Consider the following 23,215-nt stretch of genomic DNA (forward strand, 5'->3'; position numbering starts at 1 on the left):
AACAGCAAACCTTAATGTTGCCCATATATTCCAAACAGAGTAACCCCCCCCCCCCAACTGGTCACATGTGATACAGTTATAATTGCCTCATTAGGACAAGATGCTTTATAGAGAAAGATTACAAATTGTTTGAACAGATCGACTGTCACTGGCAGACAGGAAATGTTTGAGATACGTTCAGGTATTTCCGAGGAGAGGTGAAAAAAAAAAGAACGGAATCGAAATAAAACTGTGGAGACAGATTTACGGTTGTGAATTGCCTTTTCCTATTTTCGTGTAAATATATAGACTAGCTGGTAATCGTCACAAAATGGGTTAATAGTTACCAGGTGACCACCAATCTGGCAAATCCCAGTGACATCAAAAATCTGAGATTTTTAGGGATTGTGAGAGGCAACAAATTATTAAACAGTCAAGTGGTATCATTTATATCATGCGGTAATAATTCAAGGGTTCATAAAAAACAAACCAGCAATGGCTATGTAACCAAAACCACCCACAATGTGCAGATTTAGTGGCAAATTTTTGATAACAAAACAAGTAGCACAATAAAATATTATCTTAAGGCAGCACTGTGACCAATCCCATCATGTACTTCAAAGGGAGTATAAAAGTGAAGCAGGAAAGAAGCATCGCTATGGTAACAAACGTCAGTGATTACTGCCTTGCTCAAGTTAAATGTGACCAACGAAAAAATGAGAACATGGAGATTATAACAAAACCTAATGAAGGTCATGGAAAGTAAAAATTGAAAGAATCAAAGAAATACTGAAAAGTAATCTTAATAAAAAAAAGTAATATTGTAAGTTTTGTAAACTTCATGATAATGTTTAGCATATCTAGCAGTTTTCTGTCATTTATATATAGTCTCTCTCACTTCGAATTTCCACCAACCGTCCCAAAAGTAGATGGACAGTTTTTAAGTCCTCCATGTTCAAACTCTTTTCTACAGCAGCATTAAATAAAACTGTTATTTCTATCTTTTCCCTTTCAGTTTCTCTTGACCTATATTCCAAATGTGAAGCTTTGCAGTGTTGTTGAAAGGAGTCTTCCCTAGATTTTGGTATTTCTGGGTGGAAAATTGGTAAATTGATGGGGATTATAAGCAACTTTGTTCACCGTGGTTGCATTGCTGTATTTGAGAAAGTGGTCATGCCAAGGTACACTCTTGTCCGTCTAAATGGGGAACTTTTAAGTGGCAGTCACAGAGGAGCAAGAACAGAGAAGCAGGAATTTTAACGGGCAGCCACAGAGGAGCAAGTCCTAAACTATATCCTGAATACTGAAGATGTGAGTTTCAGCAAACTTTTGACTTTGCTAGATCTGAGAGTCCAGCCCTTCCAAAAAACATCTGGCAGCTATTGTCAATAAAGGACTCAAGAACTGTCAAAACAAAGTGACAAGTCAAAATAAAGTCATCCCATGTTTCTTGAGAGAGCATCCTAGCGGCCACACACACTCCTACCTCTAGTACAATCCTCAAACGAGATGTTTTTACAAGCTATTTTACTATTTCCTTCTAATATTTCTGCTTCCTATATAAAGCTGTGTCTTGTTCAGCAGGCTATTGTACTTTAAGTCATATTTCACACTGTAATAGTGTCTGAGACAGTATGAAATCAAATGTTTATTTCTTAAGACAGACATATTTTTTTCTTCCTTGTTCAGATATTTTTTAAATTTTCTGTTGGCATGGGAGAGGGGGAGAGGGGAAAGGGAGAAGAAAATAATTCCATAAGACCATGCCTCATTTTACTTTCCTTGTGTTGTTTTCTTTGGGGTGGGTGCAGGGGTTGGTGGTAATTATTTCATATATTATTATTAATATTTTGAAAATATTCAATACCCTTCATCCAAATTTAATTTGATACATTTTGTTGTCCAGATTAAAGATAGACAAGTTCAGATGCTAGAACATTTTTTACTCTGGTCTCTGTACAAATAAATGCAAGTTTAAATATATAGCTGGCTGCAACTAACATACCCTCAATGCCTTCCCCGCCCCTGCCCCCCTCCCCCACCCCTGTTGTTTTAATTTCAGGGATGTGCTTACGCCGGGCAGCGCCACCTTGCAGTTATTAATGCTTCTCAGCACAAACAGTATTTTCAACATTTCCACACAACACTTTTTTGATGATTAAACTTTTAAAACAAACTTTACCATCACCAAAATATGGGTGAATACTTGACATAGAATTTAGCTCCAGAATAGGAAAAAGATAGGGCTCACCATCTACGAATATTTCATTTGCAAATATTTTCCAAAGGGGAGGGGACACCCAATCCCTCAGACCCCTTCCCCCAGGACATGGATCACACCACCACACAAATCTACACAGCACTCAAATATTCCTGAGCACATCCCTGCAGTTTGTTGTTGTTGTGGTTCTCTGGTTTTAATTGAATACAGTATGACATAACCATACATAATGTTGTTGATATAATTACCATTAATAATTGACTGGGGTTCATTGCAGTAGGTCTACCGTTAATCAACGATGTGTGGATTTCCCCATCTCTCAGAGGCTCTATGTTTGAATAGTACGTGGTGCAAATCACTTCGTCATCTGCTCTAAAGCTCTCCATCCTGGTCGCCCCGAATTTTCCGTAAGCTCGAAGGCATTCGGCATGAGAGATTGCGTAATATTGCCAAGGTTCAAACGTCACCCCATCGATTGATTTTTCCAGAATCCAGTTTCCTGGTCGTGGAGAGTTGGCAGCTTTGAGAATGACATACGCAACTTCGAAGACCTGGTACAGAGAAGAAATACAAAAAAAAAACTGATCTGAGGATCAACATGTGGATGGCTCTTATCAACTACCTTACCCTTCGTACACCATAACAGAAGACTTAATTACAACAGCATACTATGACAAAAATGCAACAATGAAATCGTTTGGCACTTTAGCAATCTTGTTTTTTTTTTATAACAGTTTTGTTCACGAAATCACCTCTTTGAGTAAGTACCATAATGCAATGCAAGATTCCATTATTTAGTCATTAACTTGTTTGTCGCAGATAATGAATGCAAGGCTGTATTTGACCCAATTAATGCATTCATGTCCACATTATTTATCTGTAAGTTTTATTTTTATTTGTCTTTGTCACTGAGGACCTCGTGGAATATACGCTCTGGCTTACAGTTAAATAAAGTTTAAATAAAATTAATTAATTAATAAATTAATTAATTTTCCTTAATTTTCATTTACAATAGGTACTATTAAATCTAACTTCTCTGGTTGAAAGGGCTTTGTTTCTTCATCTCAAAAGTCGATCAGTATTGTTCTACAGCCATTCCAAGGAGTGAATGAGTTTTGTTCTATGAAGCTAAGAACAAAATCACCTGGGGGAGGGGAAGGGTTTCCAAGGGGAGGGGGTTCCCATACAATAGTAGACTGTGCTTAACACACATATTGTCACCAAACCCACAGAGGTTTAAATCAGCATTTAGAAGCTAGCAGTCTACATCCTCCAATTTTCTAATATGAACTTGTCTTCACCTCTCACCACAACTCCTAATACTAAACTTAATCAAATGTCCTGGGATAATGTGGTTTTCCACTTTGGGGAATTTTACAGGTTCATTCCCCCATAAAGTAACCTCAAGAAGCAGCTAAGTAGCTAACCCCCTGACCATGTTAGGGCAGATGAGGCCTATACCTCCCTTGGTAATGGAGATGATAAATAAATGTGACATTTTATGGTCCCTAAAAGACTTGTTAAAATTCTTGTTCTATAAAGTCATGAAGGTACAAGCAAAAGTCTAGCTGGGTCAACTGTTTATCACACTGGAAAGGCTATATAAATTTGGAAGACCTGGGCAACGGCAACTACATTTTAATAATTAAAATATTAAACCCAAACACTGCAAGCTTTAGCTTTATAGTCTTGCAAATGTTTTTCACTAGCAGTTCATACGTTCACAAATAAATGCAAAAATAAAAGGGACAACAAAAGAATGCAATTTTCAGCTAATCTTTTTCTTAAGATAGAATGTGATATAGTGATTTGGAAAAATTTCCCAAATCGTTGGATATCAAAATTAAATGAACCTTGACTAAGTACTGTCCAAACAAAATAAAGGAAAATTCCCCAAATTTTGATTTTGATTTTGATTAACGTTAATGACAATATAGTGCAAATAAATTCAACTTTCATAGTAAAGTAGACCTTAGAATATACCCAGGCAGCCAGGACTGCTCTAAACTAACTTAAACTAAATCATACTGATTTGTCCTGACAACGGGAATAAGACAGTAGAGCTAGAAACAGCAGTGTAGTTGGGGTATTAAAGAACGGACATGAATGGTTTATATAGTCACAAGAGGGGGAGCATGAGATGAAGGTTAGTGGCATGCCTTAACTACTGTAGAATGAAGAGATGGAATGGTTTAGTGAATGACTGTCCAGAGATGATTGAATATTCAGATAAAATGAGTGGAATGGGCTGGTCTTAGGAAATGAAAACTTTTAGAACCAATTGTAATCACAAAACTACCTGTAGTGACTTACTTAAATCAAATCTAAGATTATACCTCAGCGTAAATGACATGCAATCATGTCAATGGAGTGAAGCTCATGCAGCATTTGGTTAAACCAAAGACAAGAAGCTGCTTTCTGGGATTTAAAAGTGCATGATCAGCAAACTTTGCCCAAAACATTTACCAAAGATGTTGACAAAATTGCTTTAAAGTAAGCCAAACCATCTTTCTGTATGCTTTGCCATGTAAATTATTTCCAGAGGGAGTGGGGGAGGTGTGGTAAAGATGCAAAATTAGGCAAAAAAACATTAACTCAATGAAGAAAACTGATGTGAGTGTGGGTTGTTGAGGTCTGAACCAATTTACCTTAATTTTTTGTGGGGTTTCTTTTGTGTAATTTTACCTTTAATAGCATATTTGGGTGCGTACAATACTGATATTTGTTTTTATATTTCTGTACATCTCCTGTGGCCATATAAACTTTCATTTAACAAGCTAAACTGATCATAAACATGTTAGATTTCAACTTTATCTTACAGAAGATAAATATCTCAATACAGCTAAAACTAGTCCCCAAATGGCCACATATGTAGATAAAAGTTGATTGAAATTCTGAAACTTTTAATAAAATGGAAAGAAGAGCTGACGCTTATCTAACAATGCACCTGTTAAGACTTGTATTCCTGACAGAAGGCATTTGCCCACACAAACATGAATATGATACTCTCTTGCTCCAAGGAGCCTGGTGTTATTCGTTTTGACAAGTCACTTAACAGAAGCTCTGTAAAAGTCCTGTGTATCTTTCGAATTCAACAGTGAATGAAAGAACAGGGAAAGAGTCCAGTCGAACGACGGTCCCCTACTAAGAACCGATACTCAACACACCACCCTCACACTATCCCTCCCTAGTGGTTCAGCGTACAATCGACATGTCCCCAGTAGTCCCCCTATAGTCCCCCTGTAGTCCACCTCATATCAATTCCTCTCGCTCTTACCCCTGCAGTAATGAGCTGAATAGAGATAACCATCTTCGACTTCCTATGGCTTCATCATGTACAAACTTCTAATTTTTTTTCAACATTTCACATCTAAGACTTTCTTCGTATTCTAAGCTTGAACCGAAAATTATTTTTTAAAGAGTTTCGCTATCTTTCCAATGATCTTACTTTTCTCACATTCAATGGCCGTTTACGACCAGACTTGGGGGGGGGGTTAAAGAGGAACACTCATAAGTCATAACACCTTTAAGTAGACTTCCCTTTTCAATTTGCACACTGAACTATGCTTATATGGTAACCCATTTTAGGGTGCAGGATTCAACAGCATTGTTCCTCTCCTTAATCTACTGTAGCTATCGATTTCCTTGAACAGATTGAGCAAGACAGAAAATGTTACCATTCAGAAAATGTTACAGAGATTCTGATCGGTTAAAATTTGCTACTGGACAAGACATTGGCAAGTCAGGAGTTCTTTTTGATTTGCGTGAAGTAATTCACTCTAAATCACAGGTCAGCGTAGGGCAGGGTTGTCCAACCTACGGCCCGCGGCCCACAGTCCGGCCCGCCGCAGGGTTGCGTCCGGCCCGCCAGAGATGCTCTACGGTGCGAAATTCTGGTGTCCAGATTTATTGATAACAGTTTGAAGCTATATCAGCAATCAATCAAACCTTCTGGGTAAAAAAAAATGCATACAGGTCAGTTTGTGTGACACTCTCAGCGGACGGGGGGGGGGGGGCGGCTAGACTTTATTCATCTGTTTTATCAGGAAGGAAAATAAATCAGTGCGCTACGCGCGCAATGCTCATATTTTGTTGCCTTGGGCTTAAGGCAAAAAATCGAAAAATCGAGCGTAGGGTTCATGCGGCCCCCTCCTTCATCATAATCATTCTATGTGGCCCTCCTCTGCAAAAGGTTGGACAACCCTGGCGTAGGGGATTTATAACACTATTACAATGCAGCATGTATATAGGTTGACTCCACAGGGTTCACATACAGAAGTTATTATGAGTCATAGATCTAACCTGATACCTAGACTAATATTTTGGGTGATTTGAGTGTACAAATTTGTGCCACAAGGAACTGATAGGGTCACCCTCACTGCCTCGTTTACACTTCAGAGGGGGCACAAAGGGTCCTATACAGTGTAAACATGGATCAGACCTTGTACTTCCTTGTGAGTACGGGTATGTTAAATGTGCGTAATTTGACACGGTAATACGCAGTAATAGCAGCACTGCACATAACACAACATTCAGTTTTGCACATTCTCTTCTAGTGAGCAGACATTTCTTTCCCCAGAGGATGATGCTCCCAAATTCCCCTTACATGGGAAGTAAGCCTCAACGACCCCAGGGAGGGGGGGCCAACCTGGTCATTTCGTGACCTGGCCAGAGTCAGGATCCATTTACTCAAAAGGCAGTGTTCATTGAAGTGGCTTTCAGATTTGAGATAAGGCACAAATTGCAGAAGGCAGGCATCACAAATGCAATCAGAGAATCATAAATTACACCTGAGCTGATGAGATCTTCTTGAAACCGCAACACAGTACCTAGATGTGCAACCTCTGAGGTTCAACCACAGTTTACATCAATAAAGCCAAGCAATAAACCAAAAATCATCAGGATGTTTCTACTTAACCCTAAACCTTTTTACAAATTTTATATATTTTATTATGATCTCTAAATCTTTTTCTTCTTCAAGCACATCAGGCCAGGTCAAGCCATGTTTGTTTCCTTAAAGGTGAAAAAAAATAATCTGTATATTGACCATAAAGCATGTCACATTTACAAGAATAATCTTCTCCCCTTAAAATGTGATTGATTTGCTTGTCATTTGATACAGCACATCTCTGGTTCTATCTTCCTTCATTATCTCAGATGAGTCATGGTTGCTATGGTAATAACTTTGAGTATTTTTTACTAACCTGAGTCTATACAAATGTAACATACAGATGAGTGCGAACAAAAGTTAAAAAAGTAAAAAAAAAGAAGAAAGTTCATGACTTGTCAGAATTACCCCGACCCTGAGATTCACCTGCAAGAATTGTTTGTCACTATTTACTTACTTCTTCCTCACAGTTGGAAGTCTGACCCCGTGACCTCGAAGAATGATCAACAATCACGCATATCATTAAATTTGAATTTGCCCGCATTTAACGTAAAGTCGGTCCTACATTTCACTCACAGAATTTACAGACATTGATAGTTAACAACTTACCGGAACCTCACAGAATGGATTAAAAGTAATTCCAATGTATGGTAGGGCAAAGATACCCGAGAAAAAATCAACGAAAACCTATGAAACAACGATTGCAATCCAACTTCGTCCTCACACATGTATTCCTAACTGACACAAAATAGGTCAAAACGAACCAACGAAAGAGAGTTACAGCAAAAAAGTTCTCCCATTTGTGGATCTTGTACTCTCCTACATGATGCTGTAAAGTTTCGGTGAAATGGTTGTCTAAGACGGCCAGTCACAAAACGATTACCTCGACTCGGCGATTTTGTTGCTGTCGCCGCCATTTTGAAATTAGGTAGACTTTCGCCAAGCCGTTTTCATGCTATGGGCTACTACCTACAAGACTTCACTCAAATCGTTTTCAATGTAGTGGAACCCATTCCTTTAGTGTACGGTCTATTAGGAATGTTAGGTTTTGTGGCGTGAAATGTAAGTAATTTAAGTTGTGCTAAGGTTTGGAAGAAATTTTGTCCCAAATTCTAATATATGATTAGGTAAAATGTGAAATTACTGAGAGCTGCGTATGGGAGGGGTAAGAGAGACAAAATGGGGGAGGGGGCAAGGGAGATGGTGTTTACTTTCTAGCTAAATTAATGGCGGTAACTATTAAGGTAACACAAATTTTCCCGAGTCTGTTGTCAAAACTGAAAGGGTCATACCACATGTCGAATATAAAAAGGTAACATGGCCTAGGCCAAACCTTATTTCTAGTTGCTTTCTAAGGAACTTCCAACAATTCCGAATGATTTATACCTGCAATACCAAATGATTTATACTTACCCACTTACCATAATTCCACAGTAGCCCTTACTCAGTGAGATTCTGCAAAGCTGGGTACTCATCTGTTGCTTATATTCATCAATAAATATCAGTTAACAGTTTTCCAGTCAATACCAATCCTTGTTTGGTTCATGTATCACACTACATAACCACTTGCCAATATTGAAGTTAAGTACTGTGGCTTGGGTAGGGGTGTGTTGTTTAGGGGAGGGGTGTGGTGTTTTTAGGGGTTTTGGGGAGGAAATGTGGTGCTTAGCGGATTTGGGGAAGGGTTTGGAGTTTCCCAGCTTTGGGATGGGTGTGGTGTTCACCAGCTTTGGGAAGAGTTAGGGTATTTTGGAGGGATGAGGTGGTTTTGCCACATATGGGGACTTTAATTAAAAGCGGACTTTCAGTACACAGGACGCGTTTGGATACATTACGTTCTATGGATACTCTGACCAAATATTTTGAGTAGGGCTGTTTTCTTTTTCTTTTGCACATGCATAGTAGAACATTAGTCAACAGTGGAAATAGAGTTGCCTGGTCTTTTATTGATTTTATAACTGTAACAATAAGGCACTTTAAGCAACAGAAAAAAGAAAACAAAAAACATTTGGTGTGACACTCTCCATGAAAGAACATGTTTTAATGTCCTGTGAAAATATGGGCATGAAATATAAATTACTTCGATCACTTCAAAGTGAAATACTTTGTTCAAATGGAAGGAATAGCTTAACAAAATTTGAATACTTCTTGAAATGAAACTCACTTCATACTGTGAAGACTTCATACAATAATATTGTCTGAAAAAAAATCACACACAATGTCAAGTGCATTATGACTGGAAAGGGTATTTCAAGGTGGCATAGTGAAGGCATGACATAACAAAAACAGTTCAGGTGGCAGGATGGATAGTTTTGTAACTTTGAAATGGTGAGATATACCTGTGACATATAGCATAAGATATAGCATAAGATTAAAATTAAAAGACAAATATATAAAAGTAAATGGTAAGAGTAGAAAGTAAATAAATAAGTCCAAACTTGACATATAACTTTAACAACCTGGTCTTCTTCAGAAATAGGAGCACCAATAGCATCCCAACGATTCATACTTCCTTTCATATAATTCAAATTATTTCCAACTGACTTGCCCTCTGCCATTTCAGTTCTGAGGTACTTTTTCTTGAGCTGAATTTTGTTGGTTAGAGAATCCTTTTCGAACAGAGTACGCAAGGCATCCTAAGCATCACTTGGTTTGTCACTTGTTGTAATTAATTCCAGCTGACTAGATGCTATTGCAAGCACAATGATGAAAAATGCCAGTTGTGTCTTTTTCAAGTTTGCACTCTTCTACTTCTCACATACAGTAACCCCCAACTTTCCTGAGCCATCCTCATAGCCCACAGGCCTTTTGCAAGAAACAAATGTCTCATCTGGAAATTCCATGTCAGCCAGTTCGAGCCATCCATTTTGTTAATTTTCCAGGTCATATCTTCTGTTGTTCCAGCCACATTGGTCAGTTGTCACGACTAAATTAACCAATTTAAGTACCAACATTTCCCAAGAAATGGTTCCAAAATCAGCACATAAATTCCAAACAACAATCTATTCTACACAGTTAACTTCCAGTGTATGTGTCTGGGCCAATACCCTGTTCGAGTTAGCTAGAGAATAGGCATGAGACTGCTGAGTATATTACAGCCTGTTGCTGCACACAACTTGTTCATTCTATAAGAGTATAACAGAAACTGAGGAAAAATGTAAATTACATATATATAGAAAACAAAATTGCTTAAAGGTAGCACACTAATAATACAACCTGATTAAACAAACAATAGTTTGGAGCAGAGTTGTAACAACAGGCACTTAACTGATCCACAGGCTGCATTCCTTCTTACTACGGGTACATATAACAGAGCTAGTAACTTAAAGATATATAGTATTAAATAGAATGTGAGACTACATTTATTAACAGATTTCTATAAATAAACTCTTATATGAAGACTTCAGATATGAGGATAATAAACATGAGGATGTAATAAACTCTGGAAGCTCTCTGGGCTAATACTTAATACCAGTGGAACTGCATTTTGCAATGTTAGTCATTATACATAACAAAACAAATCTAATAGTGAATGAAACTTTTCTTCTTTTTGGGAATAACTTTTTTTTGGTCATATATACATGGGAAGCACCTTAGAGAAATCTGTGTGTGACACACACACATAGGGAAGACTACGTGAATGACTAAGTACTTCTACTACTGTACCTATCATAGAAAACAACATAACAATAAAAAGATCGTAAACTCTCGTTAACAGCAAAACATGTTGTCACAAAATTATCCCTGATATTGTTTTAAGTCACCTGGAATTATAAGTAGCTATGTACAACTACATGGCTCTATGAGGTGCAATTGTTCTCAAGTACCAGCAGTAGGTCTAACTGTAATAGCAATAACTGTAATAGCAATAAGTAAAAAGTGTAAGCAGTATAAAGCAAGCTAGTTTTATTTCTGTGTTACGTATCTTGCTCTACATATTAAGAATAGGGAATTGGGCCTAGACTTAAGTCATGGATCTAATACCGGTCTTGAACACTTGTAACAAAGTGACATTGAAATGGATCCCGATCCCAGCATGGAGGAAATTTTCACCCAGTCCAGCTTTAATAAAACTCATAATAAGCCATGATCTTAACTTATACATAGTACAAAGGAAGTCTACTAGTACTACTAATAATTTTTGTATAATAATAATAATACTAAATTGTATCTTATGCAGTCCAAATCTTTTCAAGAACAGGCCCCTTAGAATTATTACACAAGGACAAGAAGGCGTAGGCTAAGAACTAAAGGTTATAAGCCTTAGTCCATTATTAAAATTGGACTAAACTATGCAGGTATTCTAGTATTACTAAAACTAGGCTAGGGCCTACCTGTAGTAAAAACTTGTCGTAGTATATTACTTTAGTAAATACAAAAGTACTAGGCCTATAGGCTAGCCTAGGCTTGTACTAGGAGTAATATTACTGTCCGCTATGCCCTCGAATTTTTAAATTTTAACTATTTAGTAGCAATCAGTAGTACCGTGACTTATCAACTCCCTGATTTTTCCATATTAACGCAAAAAAATGAAGGGAATCTATGCCGAATAGAAAGATTACGAAAAATACGAGACGTTGCAAATCTAGCACTAGCTACATCATAGTCGACATATAGCGCTAGGCTGCACGTTATAGGATACGGTGCTTTCGTGTATATGTGTATTATGTACGTTAGGATACATGTATTAGGGGCAACCAAAACCACATAGGAGCACCATTTTCGTTGACCAAAAAATCACACTTTTCGGGGGAGTTACAACTTTTCTGAAAAATATGAGTAAGATTCAAGCTTATATATTACAAAAATGCTATTTTTACGGTTAAAAGTTGTCTAAGACGCGAAAGTCACATAACGATAGACGTCGACTCGATTTGACTTACCTTTATGTTTTTGCGTTGGTCGTCGATAAGAAAATGCACTGTTCTATTGGTAAAATCTTCGTTTCTTTCCGGAAATGATCGTATTTGAGTCTCTAAAGTATCCTTTATCGAGCTACGATACTCGTAAACCCGAATGACATTGGGATGTTTGCGAATTTTACCGATTACATCCATACATGGAAGTAGCGAACCGAAGTCCGTAGAACCGGATTTGCGCGAAACAATTACTTCCGGGTCAAGTAGCTGTGCTCGAAAATTTGCTAGTAACGGTCATATATTGAGGTCAGACTCCCAACTGCTCAACCCTACAGTTAAAAGATATTGCAGGAACCCAACAACTTTACCTCAAGTCCTGTCAAATGTAGCATCATAGGGTGGCCCTTTAACCCTGCATGAAAAGAGTACAGTTTGTGCCTACTAATACTCTCACAGAATGAGAAGGAACCAGTTCCTTGAGGAAGCTTTTCTTGTTAGCTTGCTAGTGTGTGGTAATCAGCTTAGGGAGAAATTACACTTGACTGTGAATATAACTGACTGAAAGCCAGGTAAGGATCAGAGGGGATTTGTTGGCACATTACCTCATTATGGTAATTGTATGAACTTGTCACCTCTTAAGGGTAATCTGAGGGTGACAGGTGGACTTAAGGGATTGTGTAACATCCCACAACTGATGAAATGTCTAGGGTCTAGAAATAACACTTAAACCAGGGGCGGGGGAAGAATTTGGAGGGGGGAGGAGAATTTGGTGAGAGTGGGAGTGATTTTTGGTTGTGGGCTATGCCTAAATGAACCAGAATTTTTTTCCCCCCGTTTCTCTGCAACAGCTTGTAATTCAGCATAGCTATATATTTAACTATCCTAATTCCAAAAATCAACTACACAAGGAATTCAGATGTATTTGGGTTTCTGTATATTCACAGTTTTGTGGAGGTCACTCTCTCCTCTTTTGCAACTAAACAAAACTAAACCATCCGATCTGTACATCCCAAAAACTACAAACTAACTGATGACTCATATGCCATAAAATAAAAGTCAGTATCTGTAAGATTAATCAAAACTATGTATCGATTTGATCGTAATCACCAAAATCCAGGAAATAAATTCTGCCCACCCATTAAGACCAAATCTCCAATAAAAAAATATAAATAAATAAATAAAAATATAAAAGAGAAAGAAAGGTGGCAGAAAACTGTACTGTGAAAGTGAAACATGTCCATTTAAGCCTTGTCAAAACATGAAACTGAGAATTTGGAGTATATTTACTCATTTTAGCAGAAAATCTAGAGGTGGTCAGAGTATGAGACAAATGTGTGTATATATAGTCCTCATTTGATCTGGTAATGTTCACACTTGTCAAGGACTACCGCCGTACCTTTATGTGTCCATTTTTTTTACAACTCTTTGTACCTATACGTCCATTTTTTACAACTCTTTGTACTATCAAAAATCGTCTTTTTTGTCCTAAGTAACTAAATTAACACAGTACTTATGAAGAGAGTATCACCCTTTGATATTCTCTGGCTATTTTCCACCGTTAAATATTTTTCTAGTAAATGGCTCAAGAATGCATACAAGTCTGAATGTATAAAACTAGTGTTTACACGGGTCCAAAAATCGGGAACCGGGTACCCGAGGGCCGTTACCCGTCGGGTATCCGGGTACCCGGAAAAAAATTGTTTACCCGCGTGTATCACGATTTTCAAGAAATTACATATTGGATGCTGTAATAAATGCATTATATTCTCTACTGACAATGTTTTCATGTTTAAATACGTAGGCAAGGGCGTAGGAACCGGGGGGCTGGGGGGCGCCAGCCCCCCAGTGAAAAATGTGGAGGGGCGGAAGTATCATTCCGCCCCCCCGCTTCGCAAGTCAGAAAACCCCATTTTCATTTCCAAATGAGAAAAAAATCTCATTTGGAGCACCAAATTGCATCTAAGGCCAGGTGAAAATACAAAATTAAGTTTACAAAATGGAGTGGGTGTTGAAGTGTGCTATATTGCACCAAATTGCATCTGAGGGCACCTGGAAATGCACAAATTTCCAAAGGGGAGGGGGACACCCCCTCCCCTTAGACCCCTCCCCCGACCGTCCATCAGTCTTCAGCCCCCCCACTCAAAAGTACCTTCCTACGCCACTGTACGTAGGTGTAAGATAAGGAATAAAACCTCCCTCAAAATTTTTTATTTGCTTCTGTTTCTTTCATTAACTTGTTAATAAATTAATTATTTAATTATAATTAGCATTTCTACTAACATCGCACTGCCGGCGCTGCTTATGCTAGCTCGTGCATGTCTATTGGATCAAACCATATAAATATCCAATTTAGCTCTTAAACAGTTTTTAATACTACTACTATCTATTATGCAGACCCAGGGTTCGCATTAGCGGCGCGATTCGCGCAATTTGATCGCATTTGGAATAAACGATTAGTAAAAAGCCACTTGCGATTACTATTTTTTAGTTATCCCGTCTATAATCCATAAACATCGCGAAAAATTCCTTGTCAGCCTTTCCTTCTTTGAAATAAACGAATGAATAAATAATAATTTCTTCCACATGGTAGCCTAACACCATACTAAGTCAATGAGAAATCTAGCTAAGCCTAACCATCTGTTTATTTGCTGGAGTTGTGACGCAGTTATAAGACATCCATGGAATACTTTCGTTATTGCTGTTACGCTCGACCACATGGTTGCCTAACACCACACTAAGTCAATGGGAGTAGTCTAGCCTAGCCATCTGTTTATTAGCTGAAATTGTGACGCAGTTATAAGATATCTATGGAAAGCTTTCGTTATTGCTGTTATCTTCGAACACATGGTAGCCTAACAACACACTAAGTCAATGGGAAATCAGCCTAACCATCGGTTTGCAATTTTTTTTTTTAAACAATCACACTTTGCGTATGATTCGGGTAATAAATTAGGAACCGGGTAGTATCGCGTCGAGCGGGCCCCTTCGTTATTGCTGTTATCTTCGACCACATTGTAGCCTAACACCACACTAAGTCAATGGGAAATCTGCCTAACCGTCGGTTTGCCAATGTTTTTTTTCTTTAAATCACACTTTGCTTAGGATTCGGGTAATAAATTAGGAACCGGGTAGCATCGCGTCGGGCGGGTACCCGGATAACCCGTGCAAACACTATATAAAACGCTTTTTTTATCAGAGCACCATTCATCATATGATCCATATCAGCCCTAAGAAATTTTACAGATCCAGCTTCATTTTGCACATTGAAGAAAGATTTAGGAAATATTTAATATTGACCAAAACCCAACAAAGTTTACATCACATTTTGTAGGTCTCCTTCAATCTATATCCATACAGAATTGGTGTGCATATATTTCAAGCAGTTTCTACCCCCATAGGTCACGATAGGACACCCACATGTACCAACTCTGTACCCCTAATTAAAACCATTACAAAGCCATTAGGGCTAAGAGTGACTATGGAGGGCAGTTGGAGAAGTCAAGTCCAATAAAGGAACAAAACAGCATAAAGTTCAAACATCTGCTATTGAAGTTGAACTAAACTGGATGCAACGCAAGAGGTGCTGGGACCATATGAATCCAATTTAGACCAAGACAAAAATTGCATGAACTTCTCACACTGTCTTTATTGAACATGTGGAGAAATGAGTTCCACATATGATTCAAGCTGCATATATAGAGACAGAAGAAAATGTATCGTTATGTAAAAGTGTTTGCTTGGCTGCGTATTCTAGCACTATAATAGCACTTAATTGCCTTTGTATAATTACTGGGAGGGGTTCAGGAAGGGCGAGGGTACAGGCCCATTACTAGGGTGCTTACATAATTTCAATTTTTGAGAGGCAATTTCTGTGATAACGGGGAGAGGGGGTTGGAAAAGGCGAGGGTACAGGTCTTTAACTAAGAGCTTAAATGTCTTAAAGCTACCGATTGGCACCAGTGGAAACATCTATGCGGGAGGGTGACTTGGTTGGGTTTATTAGTTGCTATCTTATTTTGAGTATTAAACAGGTTGGATAATACTGACATTGATCAAATACAAACAGCTGCTTAAGGTTTATAAGTGACCAAATCCTGCCAAGTGCTGCCTTTAGTGACCCTAAGACTACCCATCAATCTATTAGAGCACTAGAGCTCAAAATAACCAAAGACAACAATGTTTTCATGGTACATTGCCCTGTAGTGCTCGGTACAGACGACAACATATCTGTCAAAATGGACCTTAACAGATTTAGCGCCCTGTTGGTGGTTCCAGCCTCCGTCCGTTATGTTGTTTTGTGTTCTTTTCAGATTTGCATTCCAGAGCTAATATTGTTTGTAATTACTACTTGCTTCTTCCAATCATCTGAATGCACATATTTGGAACAAGAGTAAATTTTTCTTATCAACAAAACTTTTACAGCTACTCAAATTTCTCTATCTCGTCCCGCGGGAAATCTGTCTACAACTTTTCCAAACAGTTCTTCCTTTTAAAACCAATAGATTTACCTGCATCGTTTATTTCCCAGAAGGGTGTAAATTTTCACTCATGGGCTTGATTTCTAGCGAGAACCATCTGTTAGTTTTTCACTAGAAAAATATCCCATCTCCCTTAAGATTTCTCCAAAAATATTCCTCATAACTCCTTCAAACAGACATTCACAGAGTAAAATTAGATGATTCTCTCTCACTAACAGGCCAGGGGAATCCAAACCCTAACTTCCAAATCCAACTTTACTGGCAGACTTCCAGGGGAGCAAGATTAGAGCTGACATGTATGTCAAAGGTCACAAGATTCACCTACTGGGTTTAATTCAACTTTAATAGTCACAAGAAATTTGTCATGTAAAGTTTAACAGAACTTTTTTCCCACAAAACAGATATAGCTGCTATCTTTTTGCTTCAAAGGATGTTTCTAAATTTGAAAAACTGATTTCTTCTAAGTTTCCTTCAAAAATTAGGTAATCTTGAATAAATTTATCTCTTTAGTGAGATTTCATTGTTATAAAGATCAAGGTTGCACCACTGTTTAACATCAAATTTGAAGAGAGTGAACCATCCAATGTCTCACTGCCCCTCCACCTACCCCTGCCCCTCCACCTACCCCTGCTCCAACCCTTCTCACACTCAATCAATATATAACAGATCACTGTCTCTATATCCACAGACCTCAATTCTAACAGCTTCACTAATTCTAGTTCCCCTTATTGTCGGTTGGGAAGAGGGGGTGCGGGATGGGGGATGTTTCAATTTAAACAAGCAATATGGTTCAACAGACAGACTAAGTTATCTTATCCCTTCTGCCCTGTTCAAAGTAATATTGTGTGAAACATGCACAGAGTAACTATGCACCAGCTAGAAATATTAAAGGTAAGAAAGTCTGATGAGCAAGCTGGATTCTTCCTCCATCCCCTCCCCCCCTGCCCCCCCTCTAACTTGCCCTCCCCCATTAAGCGCCCCGGATATTTTTCGGGGACCACCAGCACTACTGGTGAACTATCATCAAACTTTAATGGATGCAATCAGTATATTTCTTTCCTTTCTGATATGTGTATTACTTACGCTAGTCTAGACATTTTGTCTTTGGTGCCAGAAGTTATTTGCAAGAACTCGATAAATTAAACAACCTAAGGAGGAAGTTTTTTCATTGGGAGGAGGAAATTCCTAGCTACAACCCATGTTGTCTTAGCATGTTTACAACCAAGGGGGGTGAAAATGGTGACATTTACATGACGTTTTCATGAAGTTTTTATGTTCAAAGGTTCCGGGTTAAACTTTCCATCCATTTGTTTTTTTTCAAATTAGTTTCATTGTTGTCTGAAGACTGAATGTTTCCTCTTTTTTTCTTTTTTCTCTATTTTTAAAAACTACATTGTTATTTGTCATCAATGAGGCAAGGAATTAAAGATTTGTTCCAGATGGTACTACGTAATTCCATATTCAAATATTGAAATCAATAGATGAGCTGAAAACTTAAATATCATACAAAATGTCCAACCAAACTATTAAAATTTAAACGACTGTGATTGATGGCAACAGAAAGAGAATGTTCGGAAAATATTCTGCCAGTTTTGGGGGTCTTAGTACTGGTAAGTTGGGAGGTGACAGTTCACTGGAAAAAACTACATCTCTCCCGAAATCACTCCACCAATGTCCTGTTTTTCGTCAAGATGCATTTCCCGATATCGACAGAATTCCTAGTGAGATGATCATAATTTAATATTGTTCTTGGTTCTTGAAGGCTTGCCAAGTTTTTTGTTTTGTTTTTATGCTATAGGAACCTTACAGGACAAACCAACAGTTGCTGTTGGGACAATTACCCTAAAAGAAACATCCAGTTTTGGATGCAAAAGTCTACCAGTAAAATAGTTTCTTACAAATAAGCTCTACAATGTAAATTGATTGCAATAATTACGGCTACATACAGCCCAGTTAGCGAGAATTGTATGCATATATGACCGTTGTGTATCGCCTCTTTCAGGCTGTCTTAACAACGTTTGAACTTTCAAATTTGGCTAATGTGTTTATACCTACGGTGGCACTTAATCCCCCCCTTCTTCTGCGCTATTAAAAGTCTAAACCCGGCGATAAAACTAACAATTGTATAATCTCAAGTTTTTGCCCCCAAGGGTAGCAAGTGGTAATCTTTATTTTGATGTCTAAGTGATTGACGTTCATTTATATGCAGAAGGCTGGTAGGGTTAGTCTATTCTTCGCAACCTTCTTTTGTGTTATTGTTTATCTTTCATCAATACATTTCCATCCGGAAAAAAACTGACATTTCATAACTTCCTACTCTCAACCTTTCTTTTCTCTCCTTCGCTCTCCTCTTTTTTTTTCTTCTTTTTTTTCCTTTTTTTATCGTTTTTTTTTTTTCTTTTTCTTCTTTTTGTGGGCAATTCCTCACCTCTATGGAGGACAGACACCACAAATAAACTTACATTCCAACACACTTAAGAAAATTTCCTGCCCTGACAGGAAGAAAAATTACAGAAAAACACACTGGCAAGAGACTTTCTGGGGAAATTATTTTTCAGGGATCCAAATTATCGAATTCTCCTGTCGTACTAGAGAATGGGTTTCCAATATTTTGGCCTCTGGGTTGGAAAAATCTCCAGAGGAACTGTGACTGCTTTTGAGTGCAAATTTTCAGGTGGATATGAAATATGAATTGACAAGACTGACCTTAGTATTACATAGCAGCCAAAGTTAACCCTGCACCATAGATGATAAGGACACTTGTGAAATGCTCTTGTTATAACACAAGAAATATGTATTGATTTATGTTCAATTCTATGAATATTCATTTATTGTACAGTACTATAAAGAACCAGAGATGCAAAGTTCGAAGGGAATAAAGGCCTTGTTCACATTTGAGACCTCAACTGGGGATCAGGGTCTTGTATTCCCTCGCGGATGTTACAAAACCAACCACGGACAAGTTCACGATGTTGCATAAAAGACAATTATGCAAGAACAAGGTCATGATGGTTATTTAGAAATTAGCTAAAACTTTAAAATTATAATAATAATCATAATAATAACAGCATTTATATTGCGCCAACTATCTGTGAAACCTATTCCGAGGTGGACGTTACAAAGAAAACAAAAACAAAGCCACTGAAGTCATGAGAGCCAGTAAACCGCACAAGACCAAGTTAACCGGATTAGAGCAAGTAAACCGGAAGAGAGGAAGTAAACCGGAGATGGCCGGTCACTCACTCACTCTTCTATTCTTGATCGCCCGATTAGGATCCTCCCTGAAAGGGAGATCTCACTTCTGCAGGGTCTGATGCCGAGTACATGAGTGTTCACACTAATGTATGTCGTCCAGTTACAGAGTTGTTGACAATTAACAATTCATAATCATGGACGTTAAATATGAATGTAAGAGACTGACTTCGGTCAGCTTGCGGCTTTGATAAGCCAATGAGGCTTCTTCGCGAGTTCCTGCTTGCAGGAGGATCTAATATACATACACTACAAAAGGTGAAATCGGCCTTGTCGCATCAGACTTCCCTCCCATTCATCCTCAAAGGTGAACGTGCAGCTAAAATCGATTCGACTACCTTTGCCCTTTAATCAGTGAAAACAATGTTTTACTTACCTGACCCAGGTCAAGGGTGACAGATACCCAATGGTATTGCATGCCATTGGCGATACTTGGACTCTGCCACCAGTTATTGGTGCCGTCGATGGCATGTTCTATCGGATGTCTCTCGTCAGACTGATCACTGTTGAGGTCACAAACCCGGCATTGCGGGAAGCTTATTTTGGGATCTGGAACGTGTTCGACCAATCGGCAATATATTTCAGACCTGGCTTCCCCGCAGGTGGCGTTGGAGGTGATCCTTGCTCTAGTTGCGAGGTTGAATACGTGAGGGAACAACCCTGCAAAATACATAAAATAAATGGAACTTGCATTAGATGAGTTTAAAAGACATGTTTCAAACAAACAATTGTAATGAACCCCAACCCCATTCCACTCCCCACTCCACTTACCCAATGCTAACATGCCTTCCACAAACACAGAGATAAATAAATGGAACCTGCATTTGGTGGGTTTCATCAAGACATGTTTCAAACAAAACATATGTAATGAACCCCCAACCCCATTCCCCCACCCCATTCCACTCCCCCACTCCACTTACCCTATACTAACATGCCTTCCACAAACACAGAGATTAATAAATGGAACCTGCATTAGATGAGTTTCATCAAGACATGTTTCAAACAAACATGTGTAATGAACCCCCACCCCATTCCACTCCCCCACTCCACTCACCCAATACTAACATGCCTTCCACAAACACAGAGATGTGTTGAGAATGTACTTTGCTGGGAGAATACATGGATGTTAATGATATCCAAAAGGTATTCTTGTAAGTCTCTATTATCAAAATGCTAAGCAAATTATCTTGAAAAAATAAGACTAAATCGATGTCATTTCAATCAATGTCATTTACCTGTAGACAAATACTATTTTAAGTAGTACAGTTGAACTGCAGTAGAGTTGCAAACACTATACCAGGCTCAATGATAACAGTATTAATCGTATTTTACAACACACCGTAGTTGAATATCGCCTCAGTTGTATTTGGGTTGTGCGAGAGAGTGGAAAGAATTGCAGCCAATCCTGCAAATTACTTTTTTTTTGAAGAATTCTGTCACAAGCATATATATGCAAATAAAAGCTGAGAGAAGAAAAAAAGCTCACTTTTGGACATAAAGCAATCCTTATAGTTTTCCATATTTTAATTATTACTAAACAGAGCAAGTGATGTTAAAAGGGGTATCCTGGTGAATCAATAACTTTATGTTTCTTCAAGCAAAGCTTTTCACCCCCATGGAAAAGTAAAAGAACTTTCTACATAAATTTTCAATTTATGAGCGTTAATATCACTCCCCTGGCAGGGTTTTGCGGTGATATTTAGCCACTCTCATCGGTGCTCCCCCCTCCCCCCACTACAACCCACCTCACCCAACTCTACCCATGTAGACAACATTGTGTTCCCCTACATCACTCTTCAACAGGGGGATTCACCTATAGGCTGATACCAAACAGTTTAATGTGCAGTTTATCTCCTTATTTTTCTTGTGGGAGAAGGGGTAGGAGAAGTGGTACAATATATCTGAGTTTGCAAGACAAATGGAGGCTACACCTACCACAGTAAAAATAATTGTTATTTCCTTAAACCTGAAGTATGTAGGAGCTGCATTAAAACAGTACCAATGAAAAAAGGTGATATAAACACTGTGCATGTATATTTCAAGCACTATTAACACTGTTAGCCACAGTTTTGATGTCCTTTTGAACAGGCAAGAATTAAGAAGTAATCAATACTGCGACATGCAGTGAGGCGCTTAGATCAATATTTAACAAAAAAACAGAGAATAGCAGCTCTCGAAGTAATTCTACGGGTCGTGTCAGCAGTCTTCGACGCTTCAAATTCTTAACAGATATATACAGGATTGACTTCTAGTCAGAATAAAATATTAATTTTAATAATCGTAAGCCAATTTAATCTCATTGCAATACAATGTGGTTAATCTGATATGTTTAACTTTTTCACAAATTTCTTGGACCATATCTGTAAACCTGGACAGAACCACTCTAGAGTAACATATTGTTGAAATCTCCCTCAAAAATACCAAAAACATATTTTGATCTATGGATATAACACTTGAATTTGTAATAATTGTGTGGTTATGTTTAAGTACTTCATTTTCAAATCTATGTTTTCATGTTTTGACTTATTTTTAGAGTAATAGATCATGTGGTACAAACACCAAATGACTGCAAAATCAATTAAATATGCAGCTTGGGGATTTTCTTTTTGACAGGTGGAAAATGCTTTGGTTATCAAGACTTAGCATGATAGTGCTTTAGCAATACTAAATAATGAACTGGTTGTTCCAACGACGACATCAAAAGTTGTTCGTCTCTATGAATACTGGTCACTCAGTCCAGTCAACAAGTGTGTTAGGAAGCTGTATATCACATCATCAAATGGGGTGAGGTGGGGTGGGGGGTGATGCTGTGTTACCCAGAGATGTTTACCATCGAGGTGTGGGTTAGCTTGGGATTAGTGTATTAAAAGTATGAGCCCCATATCTAAACCACAACCTTATGATTACAGACGGCTGTGATCAATTATTCACTGTTTTGCAAAGCAGTGTAACATGGATTGCTAAAATTATTTCAACTCATCAATATAGAAGAGTCCGTCCGTAAACTGTATGGGTAAATGGCAGAGTAATCTTGCCCTTATCCCATGACGAAAAACAATCATATGCTCCTTTGACCTACAACAAACTGTAATATTTTAATGACCCCTATTTTCTCAAGCACAACTTAACCCTTGGAGCAGCATGCCATGAATTTTCTGTGATATTTATCTAAGACCTCTTACCATCAATCACCCCTCTCCCTTTCTCTCTCTCTCTTTATTTCCCAATCATAATTAACTCCTCTCCCATTGATCCTGAGATAATCGTCTATATTTGCTAAACCAAATCCTTTTCTTTCCCCATTACACTCTGGCATGTTCCACAGTTTGATCACAAATCCAGATAAACAGAGAGCACTTTACAAACCATTCTTTGGTGGTGAGAGGATGTATTTCCTGTGTAAAGAGCTGGACAAATGGAGATGGGACCAGATTACAAGGAGGAATTGACTCGGCTCTGCTACCCTCAATGAGACGGGTTTGACCATTGGATTAACTGATGTGATAGTGTGTGCTTGACGAAAGCACATGTGTTGTAT

The 23,215-nt window shown here is 38.2% G+C and overlaps 1 protein-coding gene across 1 annotated transcript in view; it reads right to left on the minus strand.

The window, feature by feature from the left end:
- Positions 1 to 23,215, minus strand: part of LOC139973495 (laminin subunit alpha-2-like) — a 149,907-nt gene that overhangs the window by 93,677 nt on the left and 33,015 nt on the right. The window contains exons 2-3 of the mRNA XM_071980226.1: positions 20,054 to 20,337; positions 2,449 to 2,751 (exon numbers count right to left, since the gene is read on the minus strand). Coding sequence (XP_071836327.1) covers positions 2,449 to 2,751; positions 20,054 to 20,337 — 587 coding nt within the window. The remainder of the gene's footprint in view (positions 1 to 2,448; positions 2,752 to 20,053; positions 20,338 to 23,215) is intronic.

Source organism: Apostichopus japonicus, chromosome 9 (assembly GCF_037975245.1).
Source record: "Apostichopus japonicus isolate 1M-3 chromosome 9, ASM3797524v1, whole genome shotgun sequence".
Classification (NCBI taxonomy): Eukaryota; Metazoa; Echinodermata; class Holothuroidea; order Aspidochirotida; family Stichopodidae; genus Apostichopus; species Apostichopus japonicus.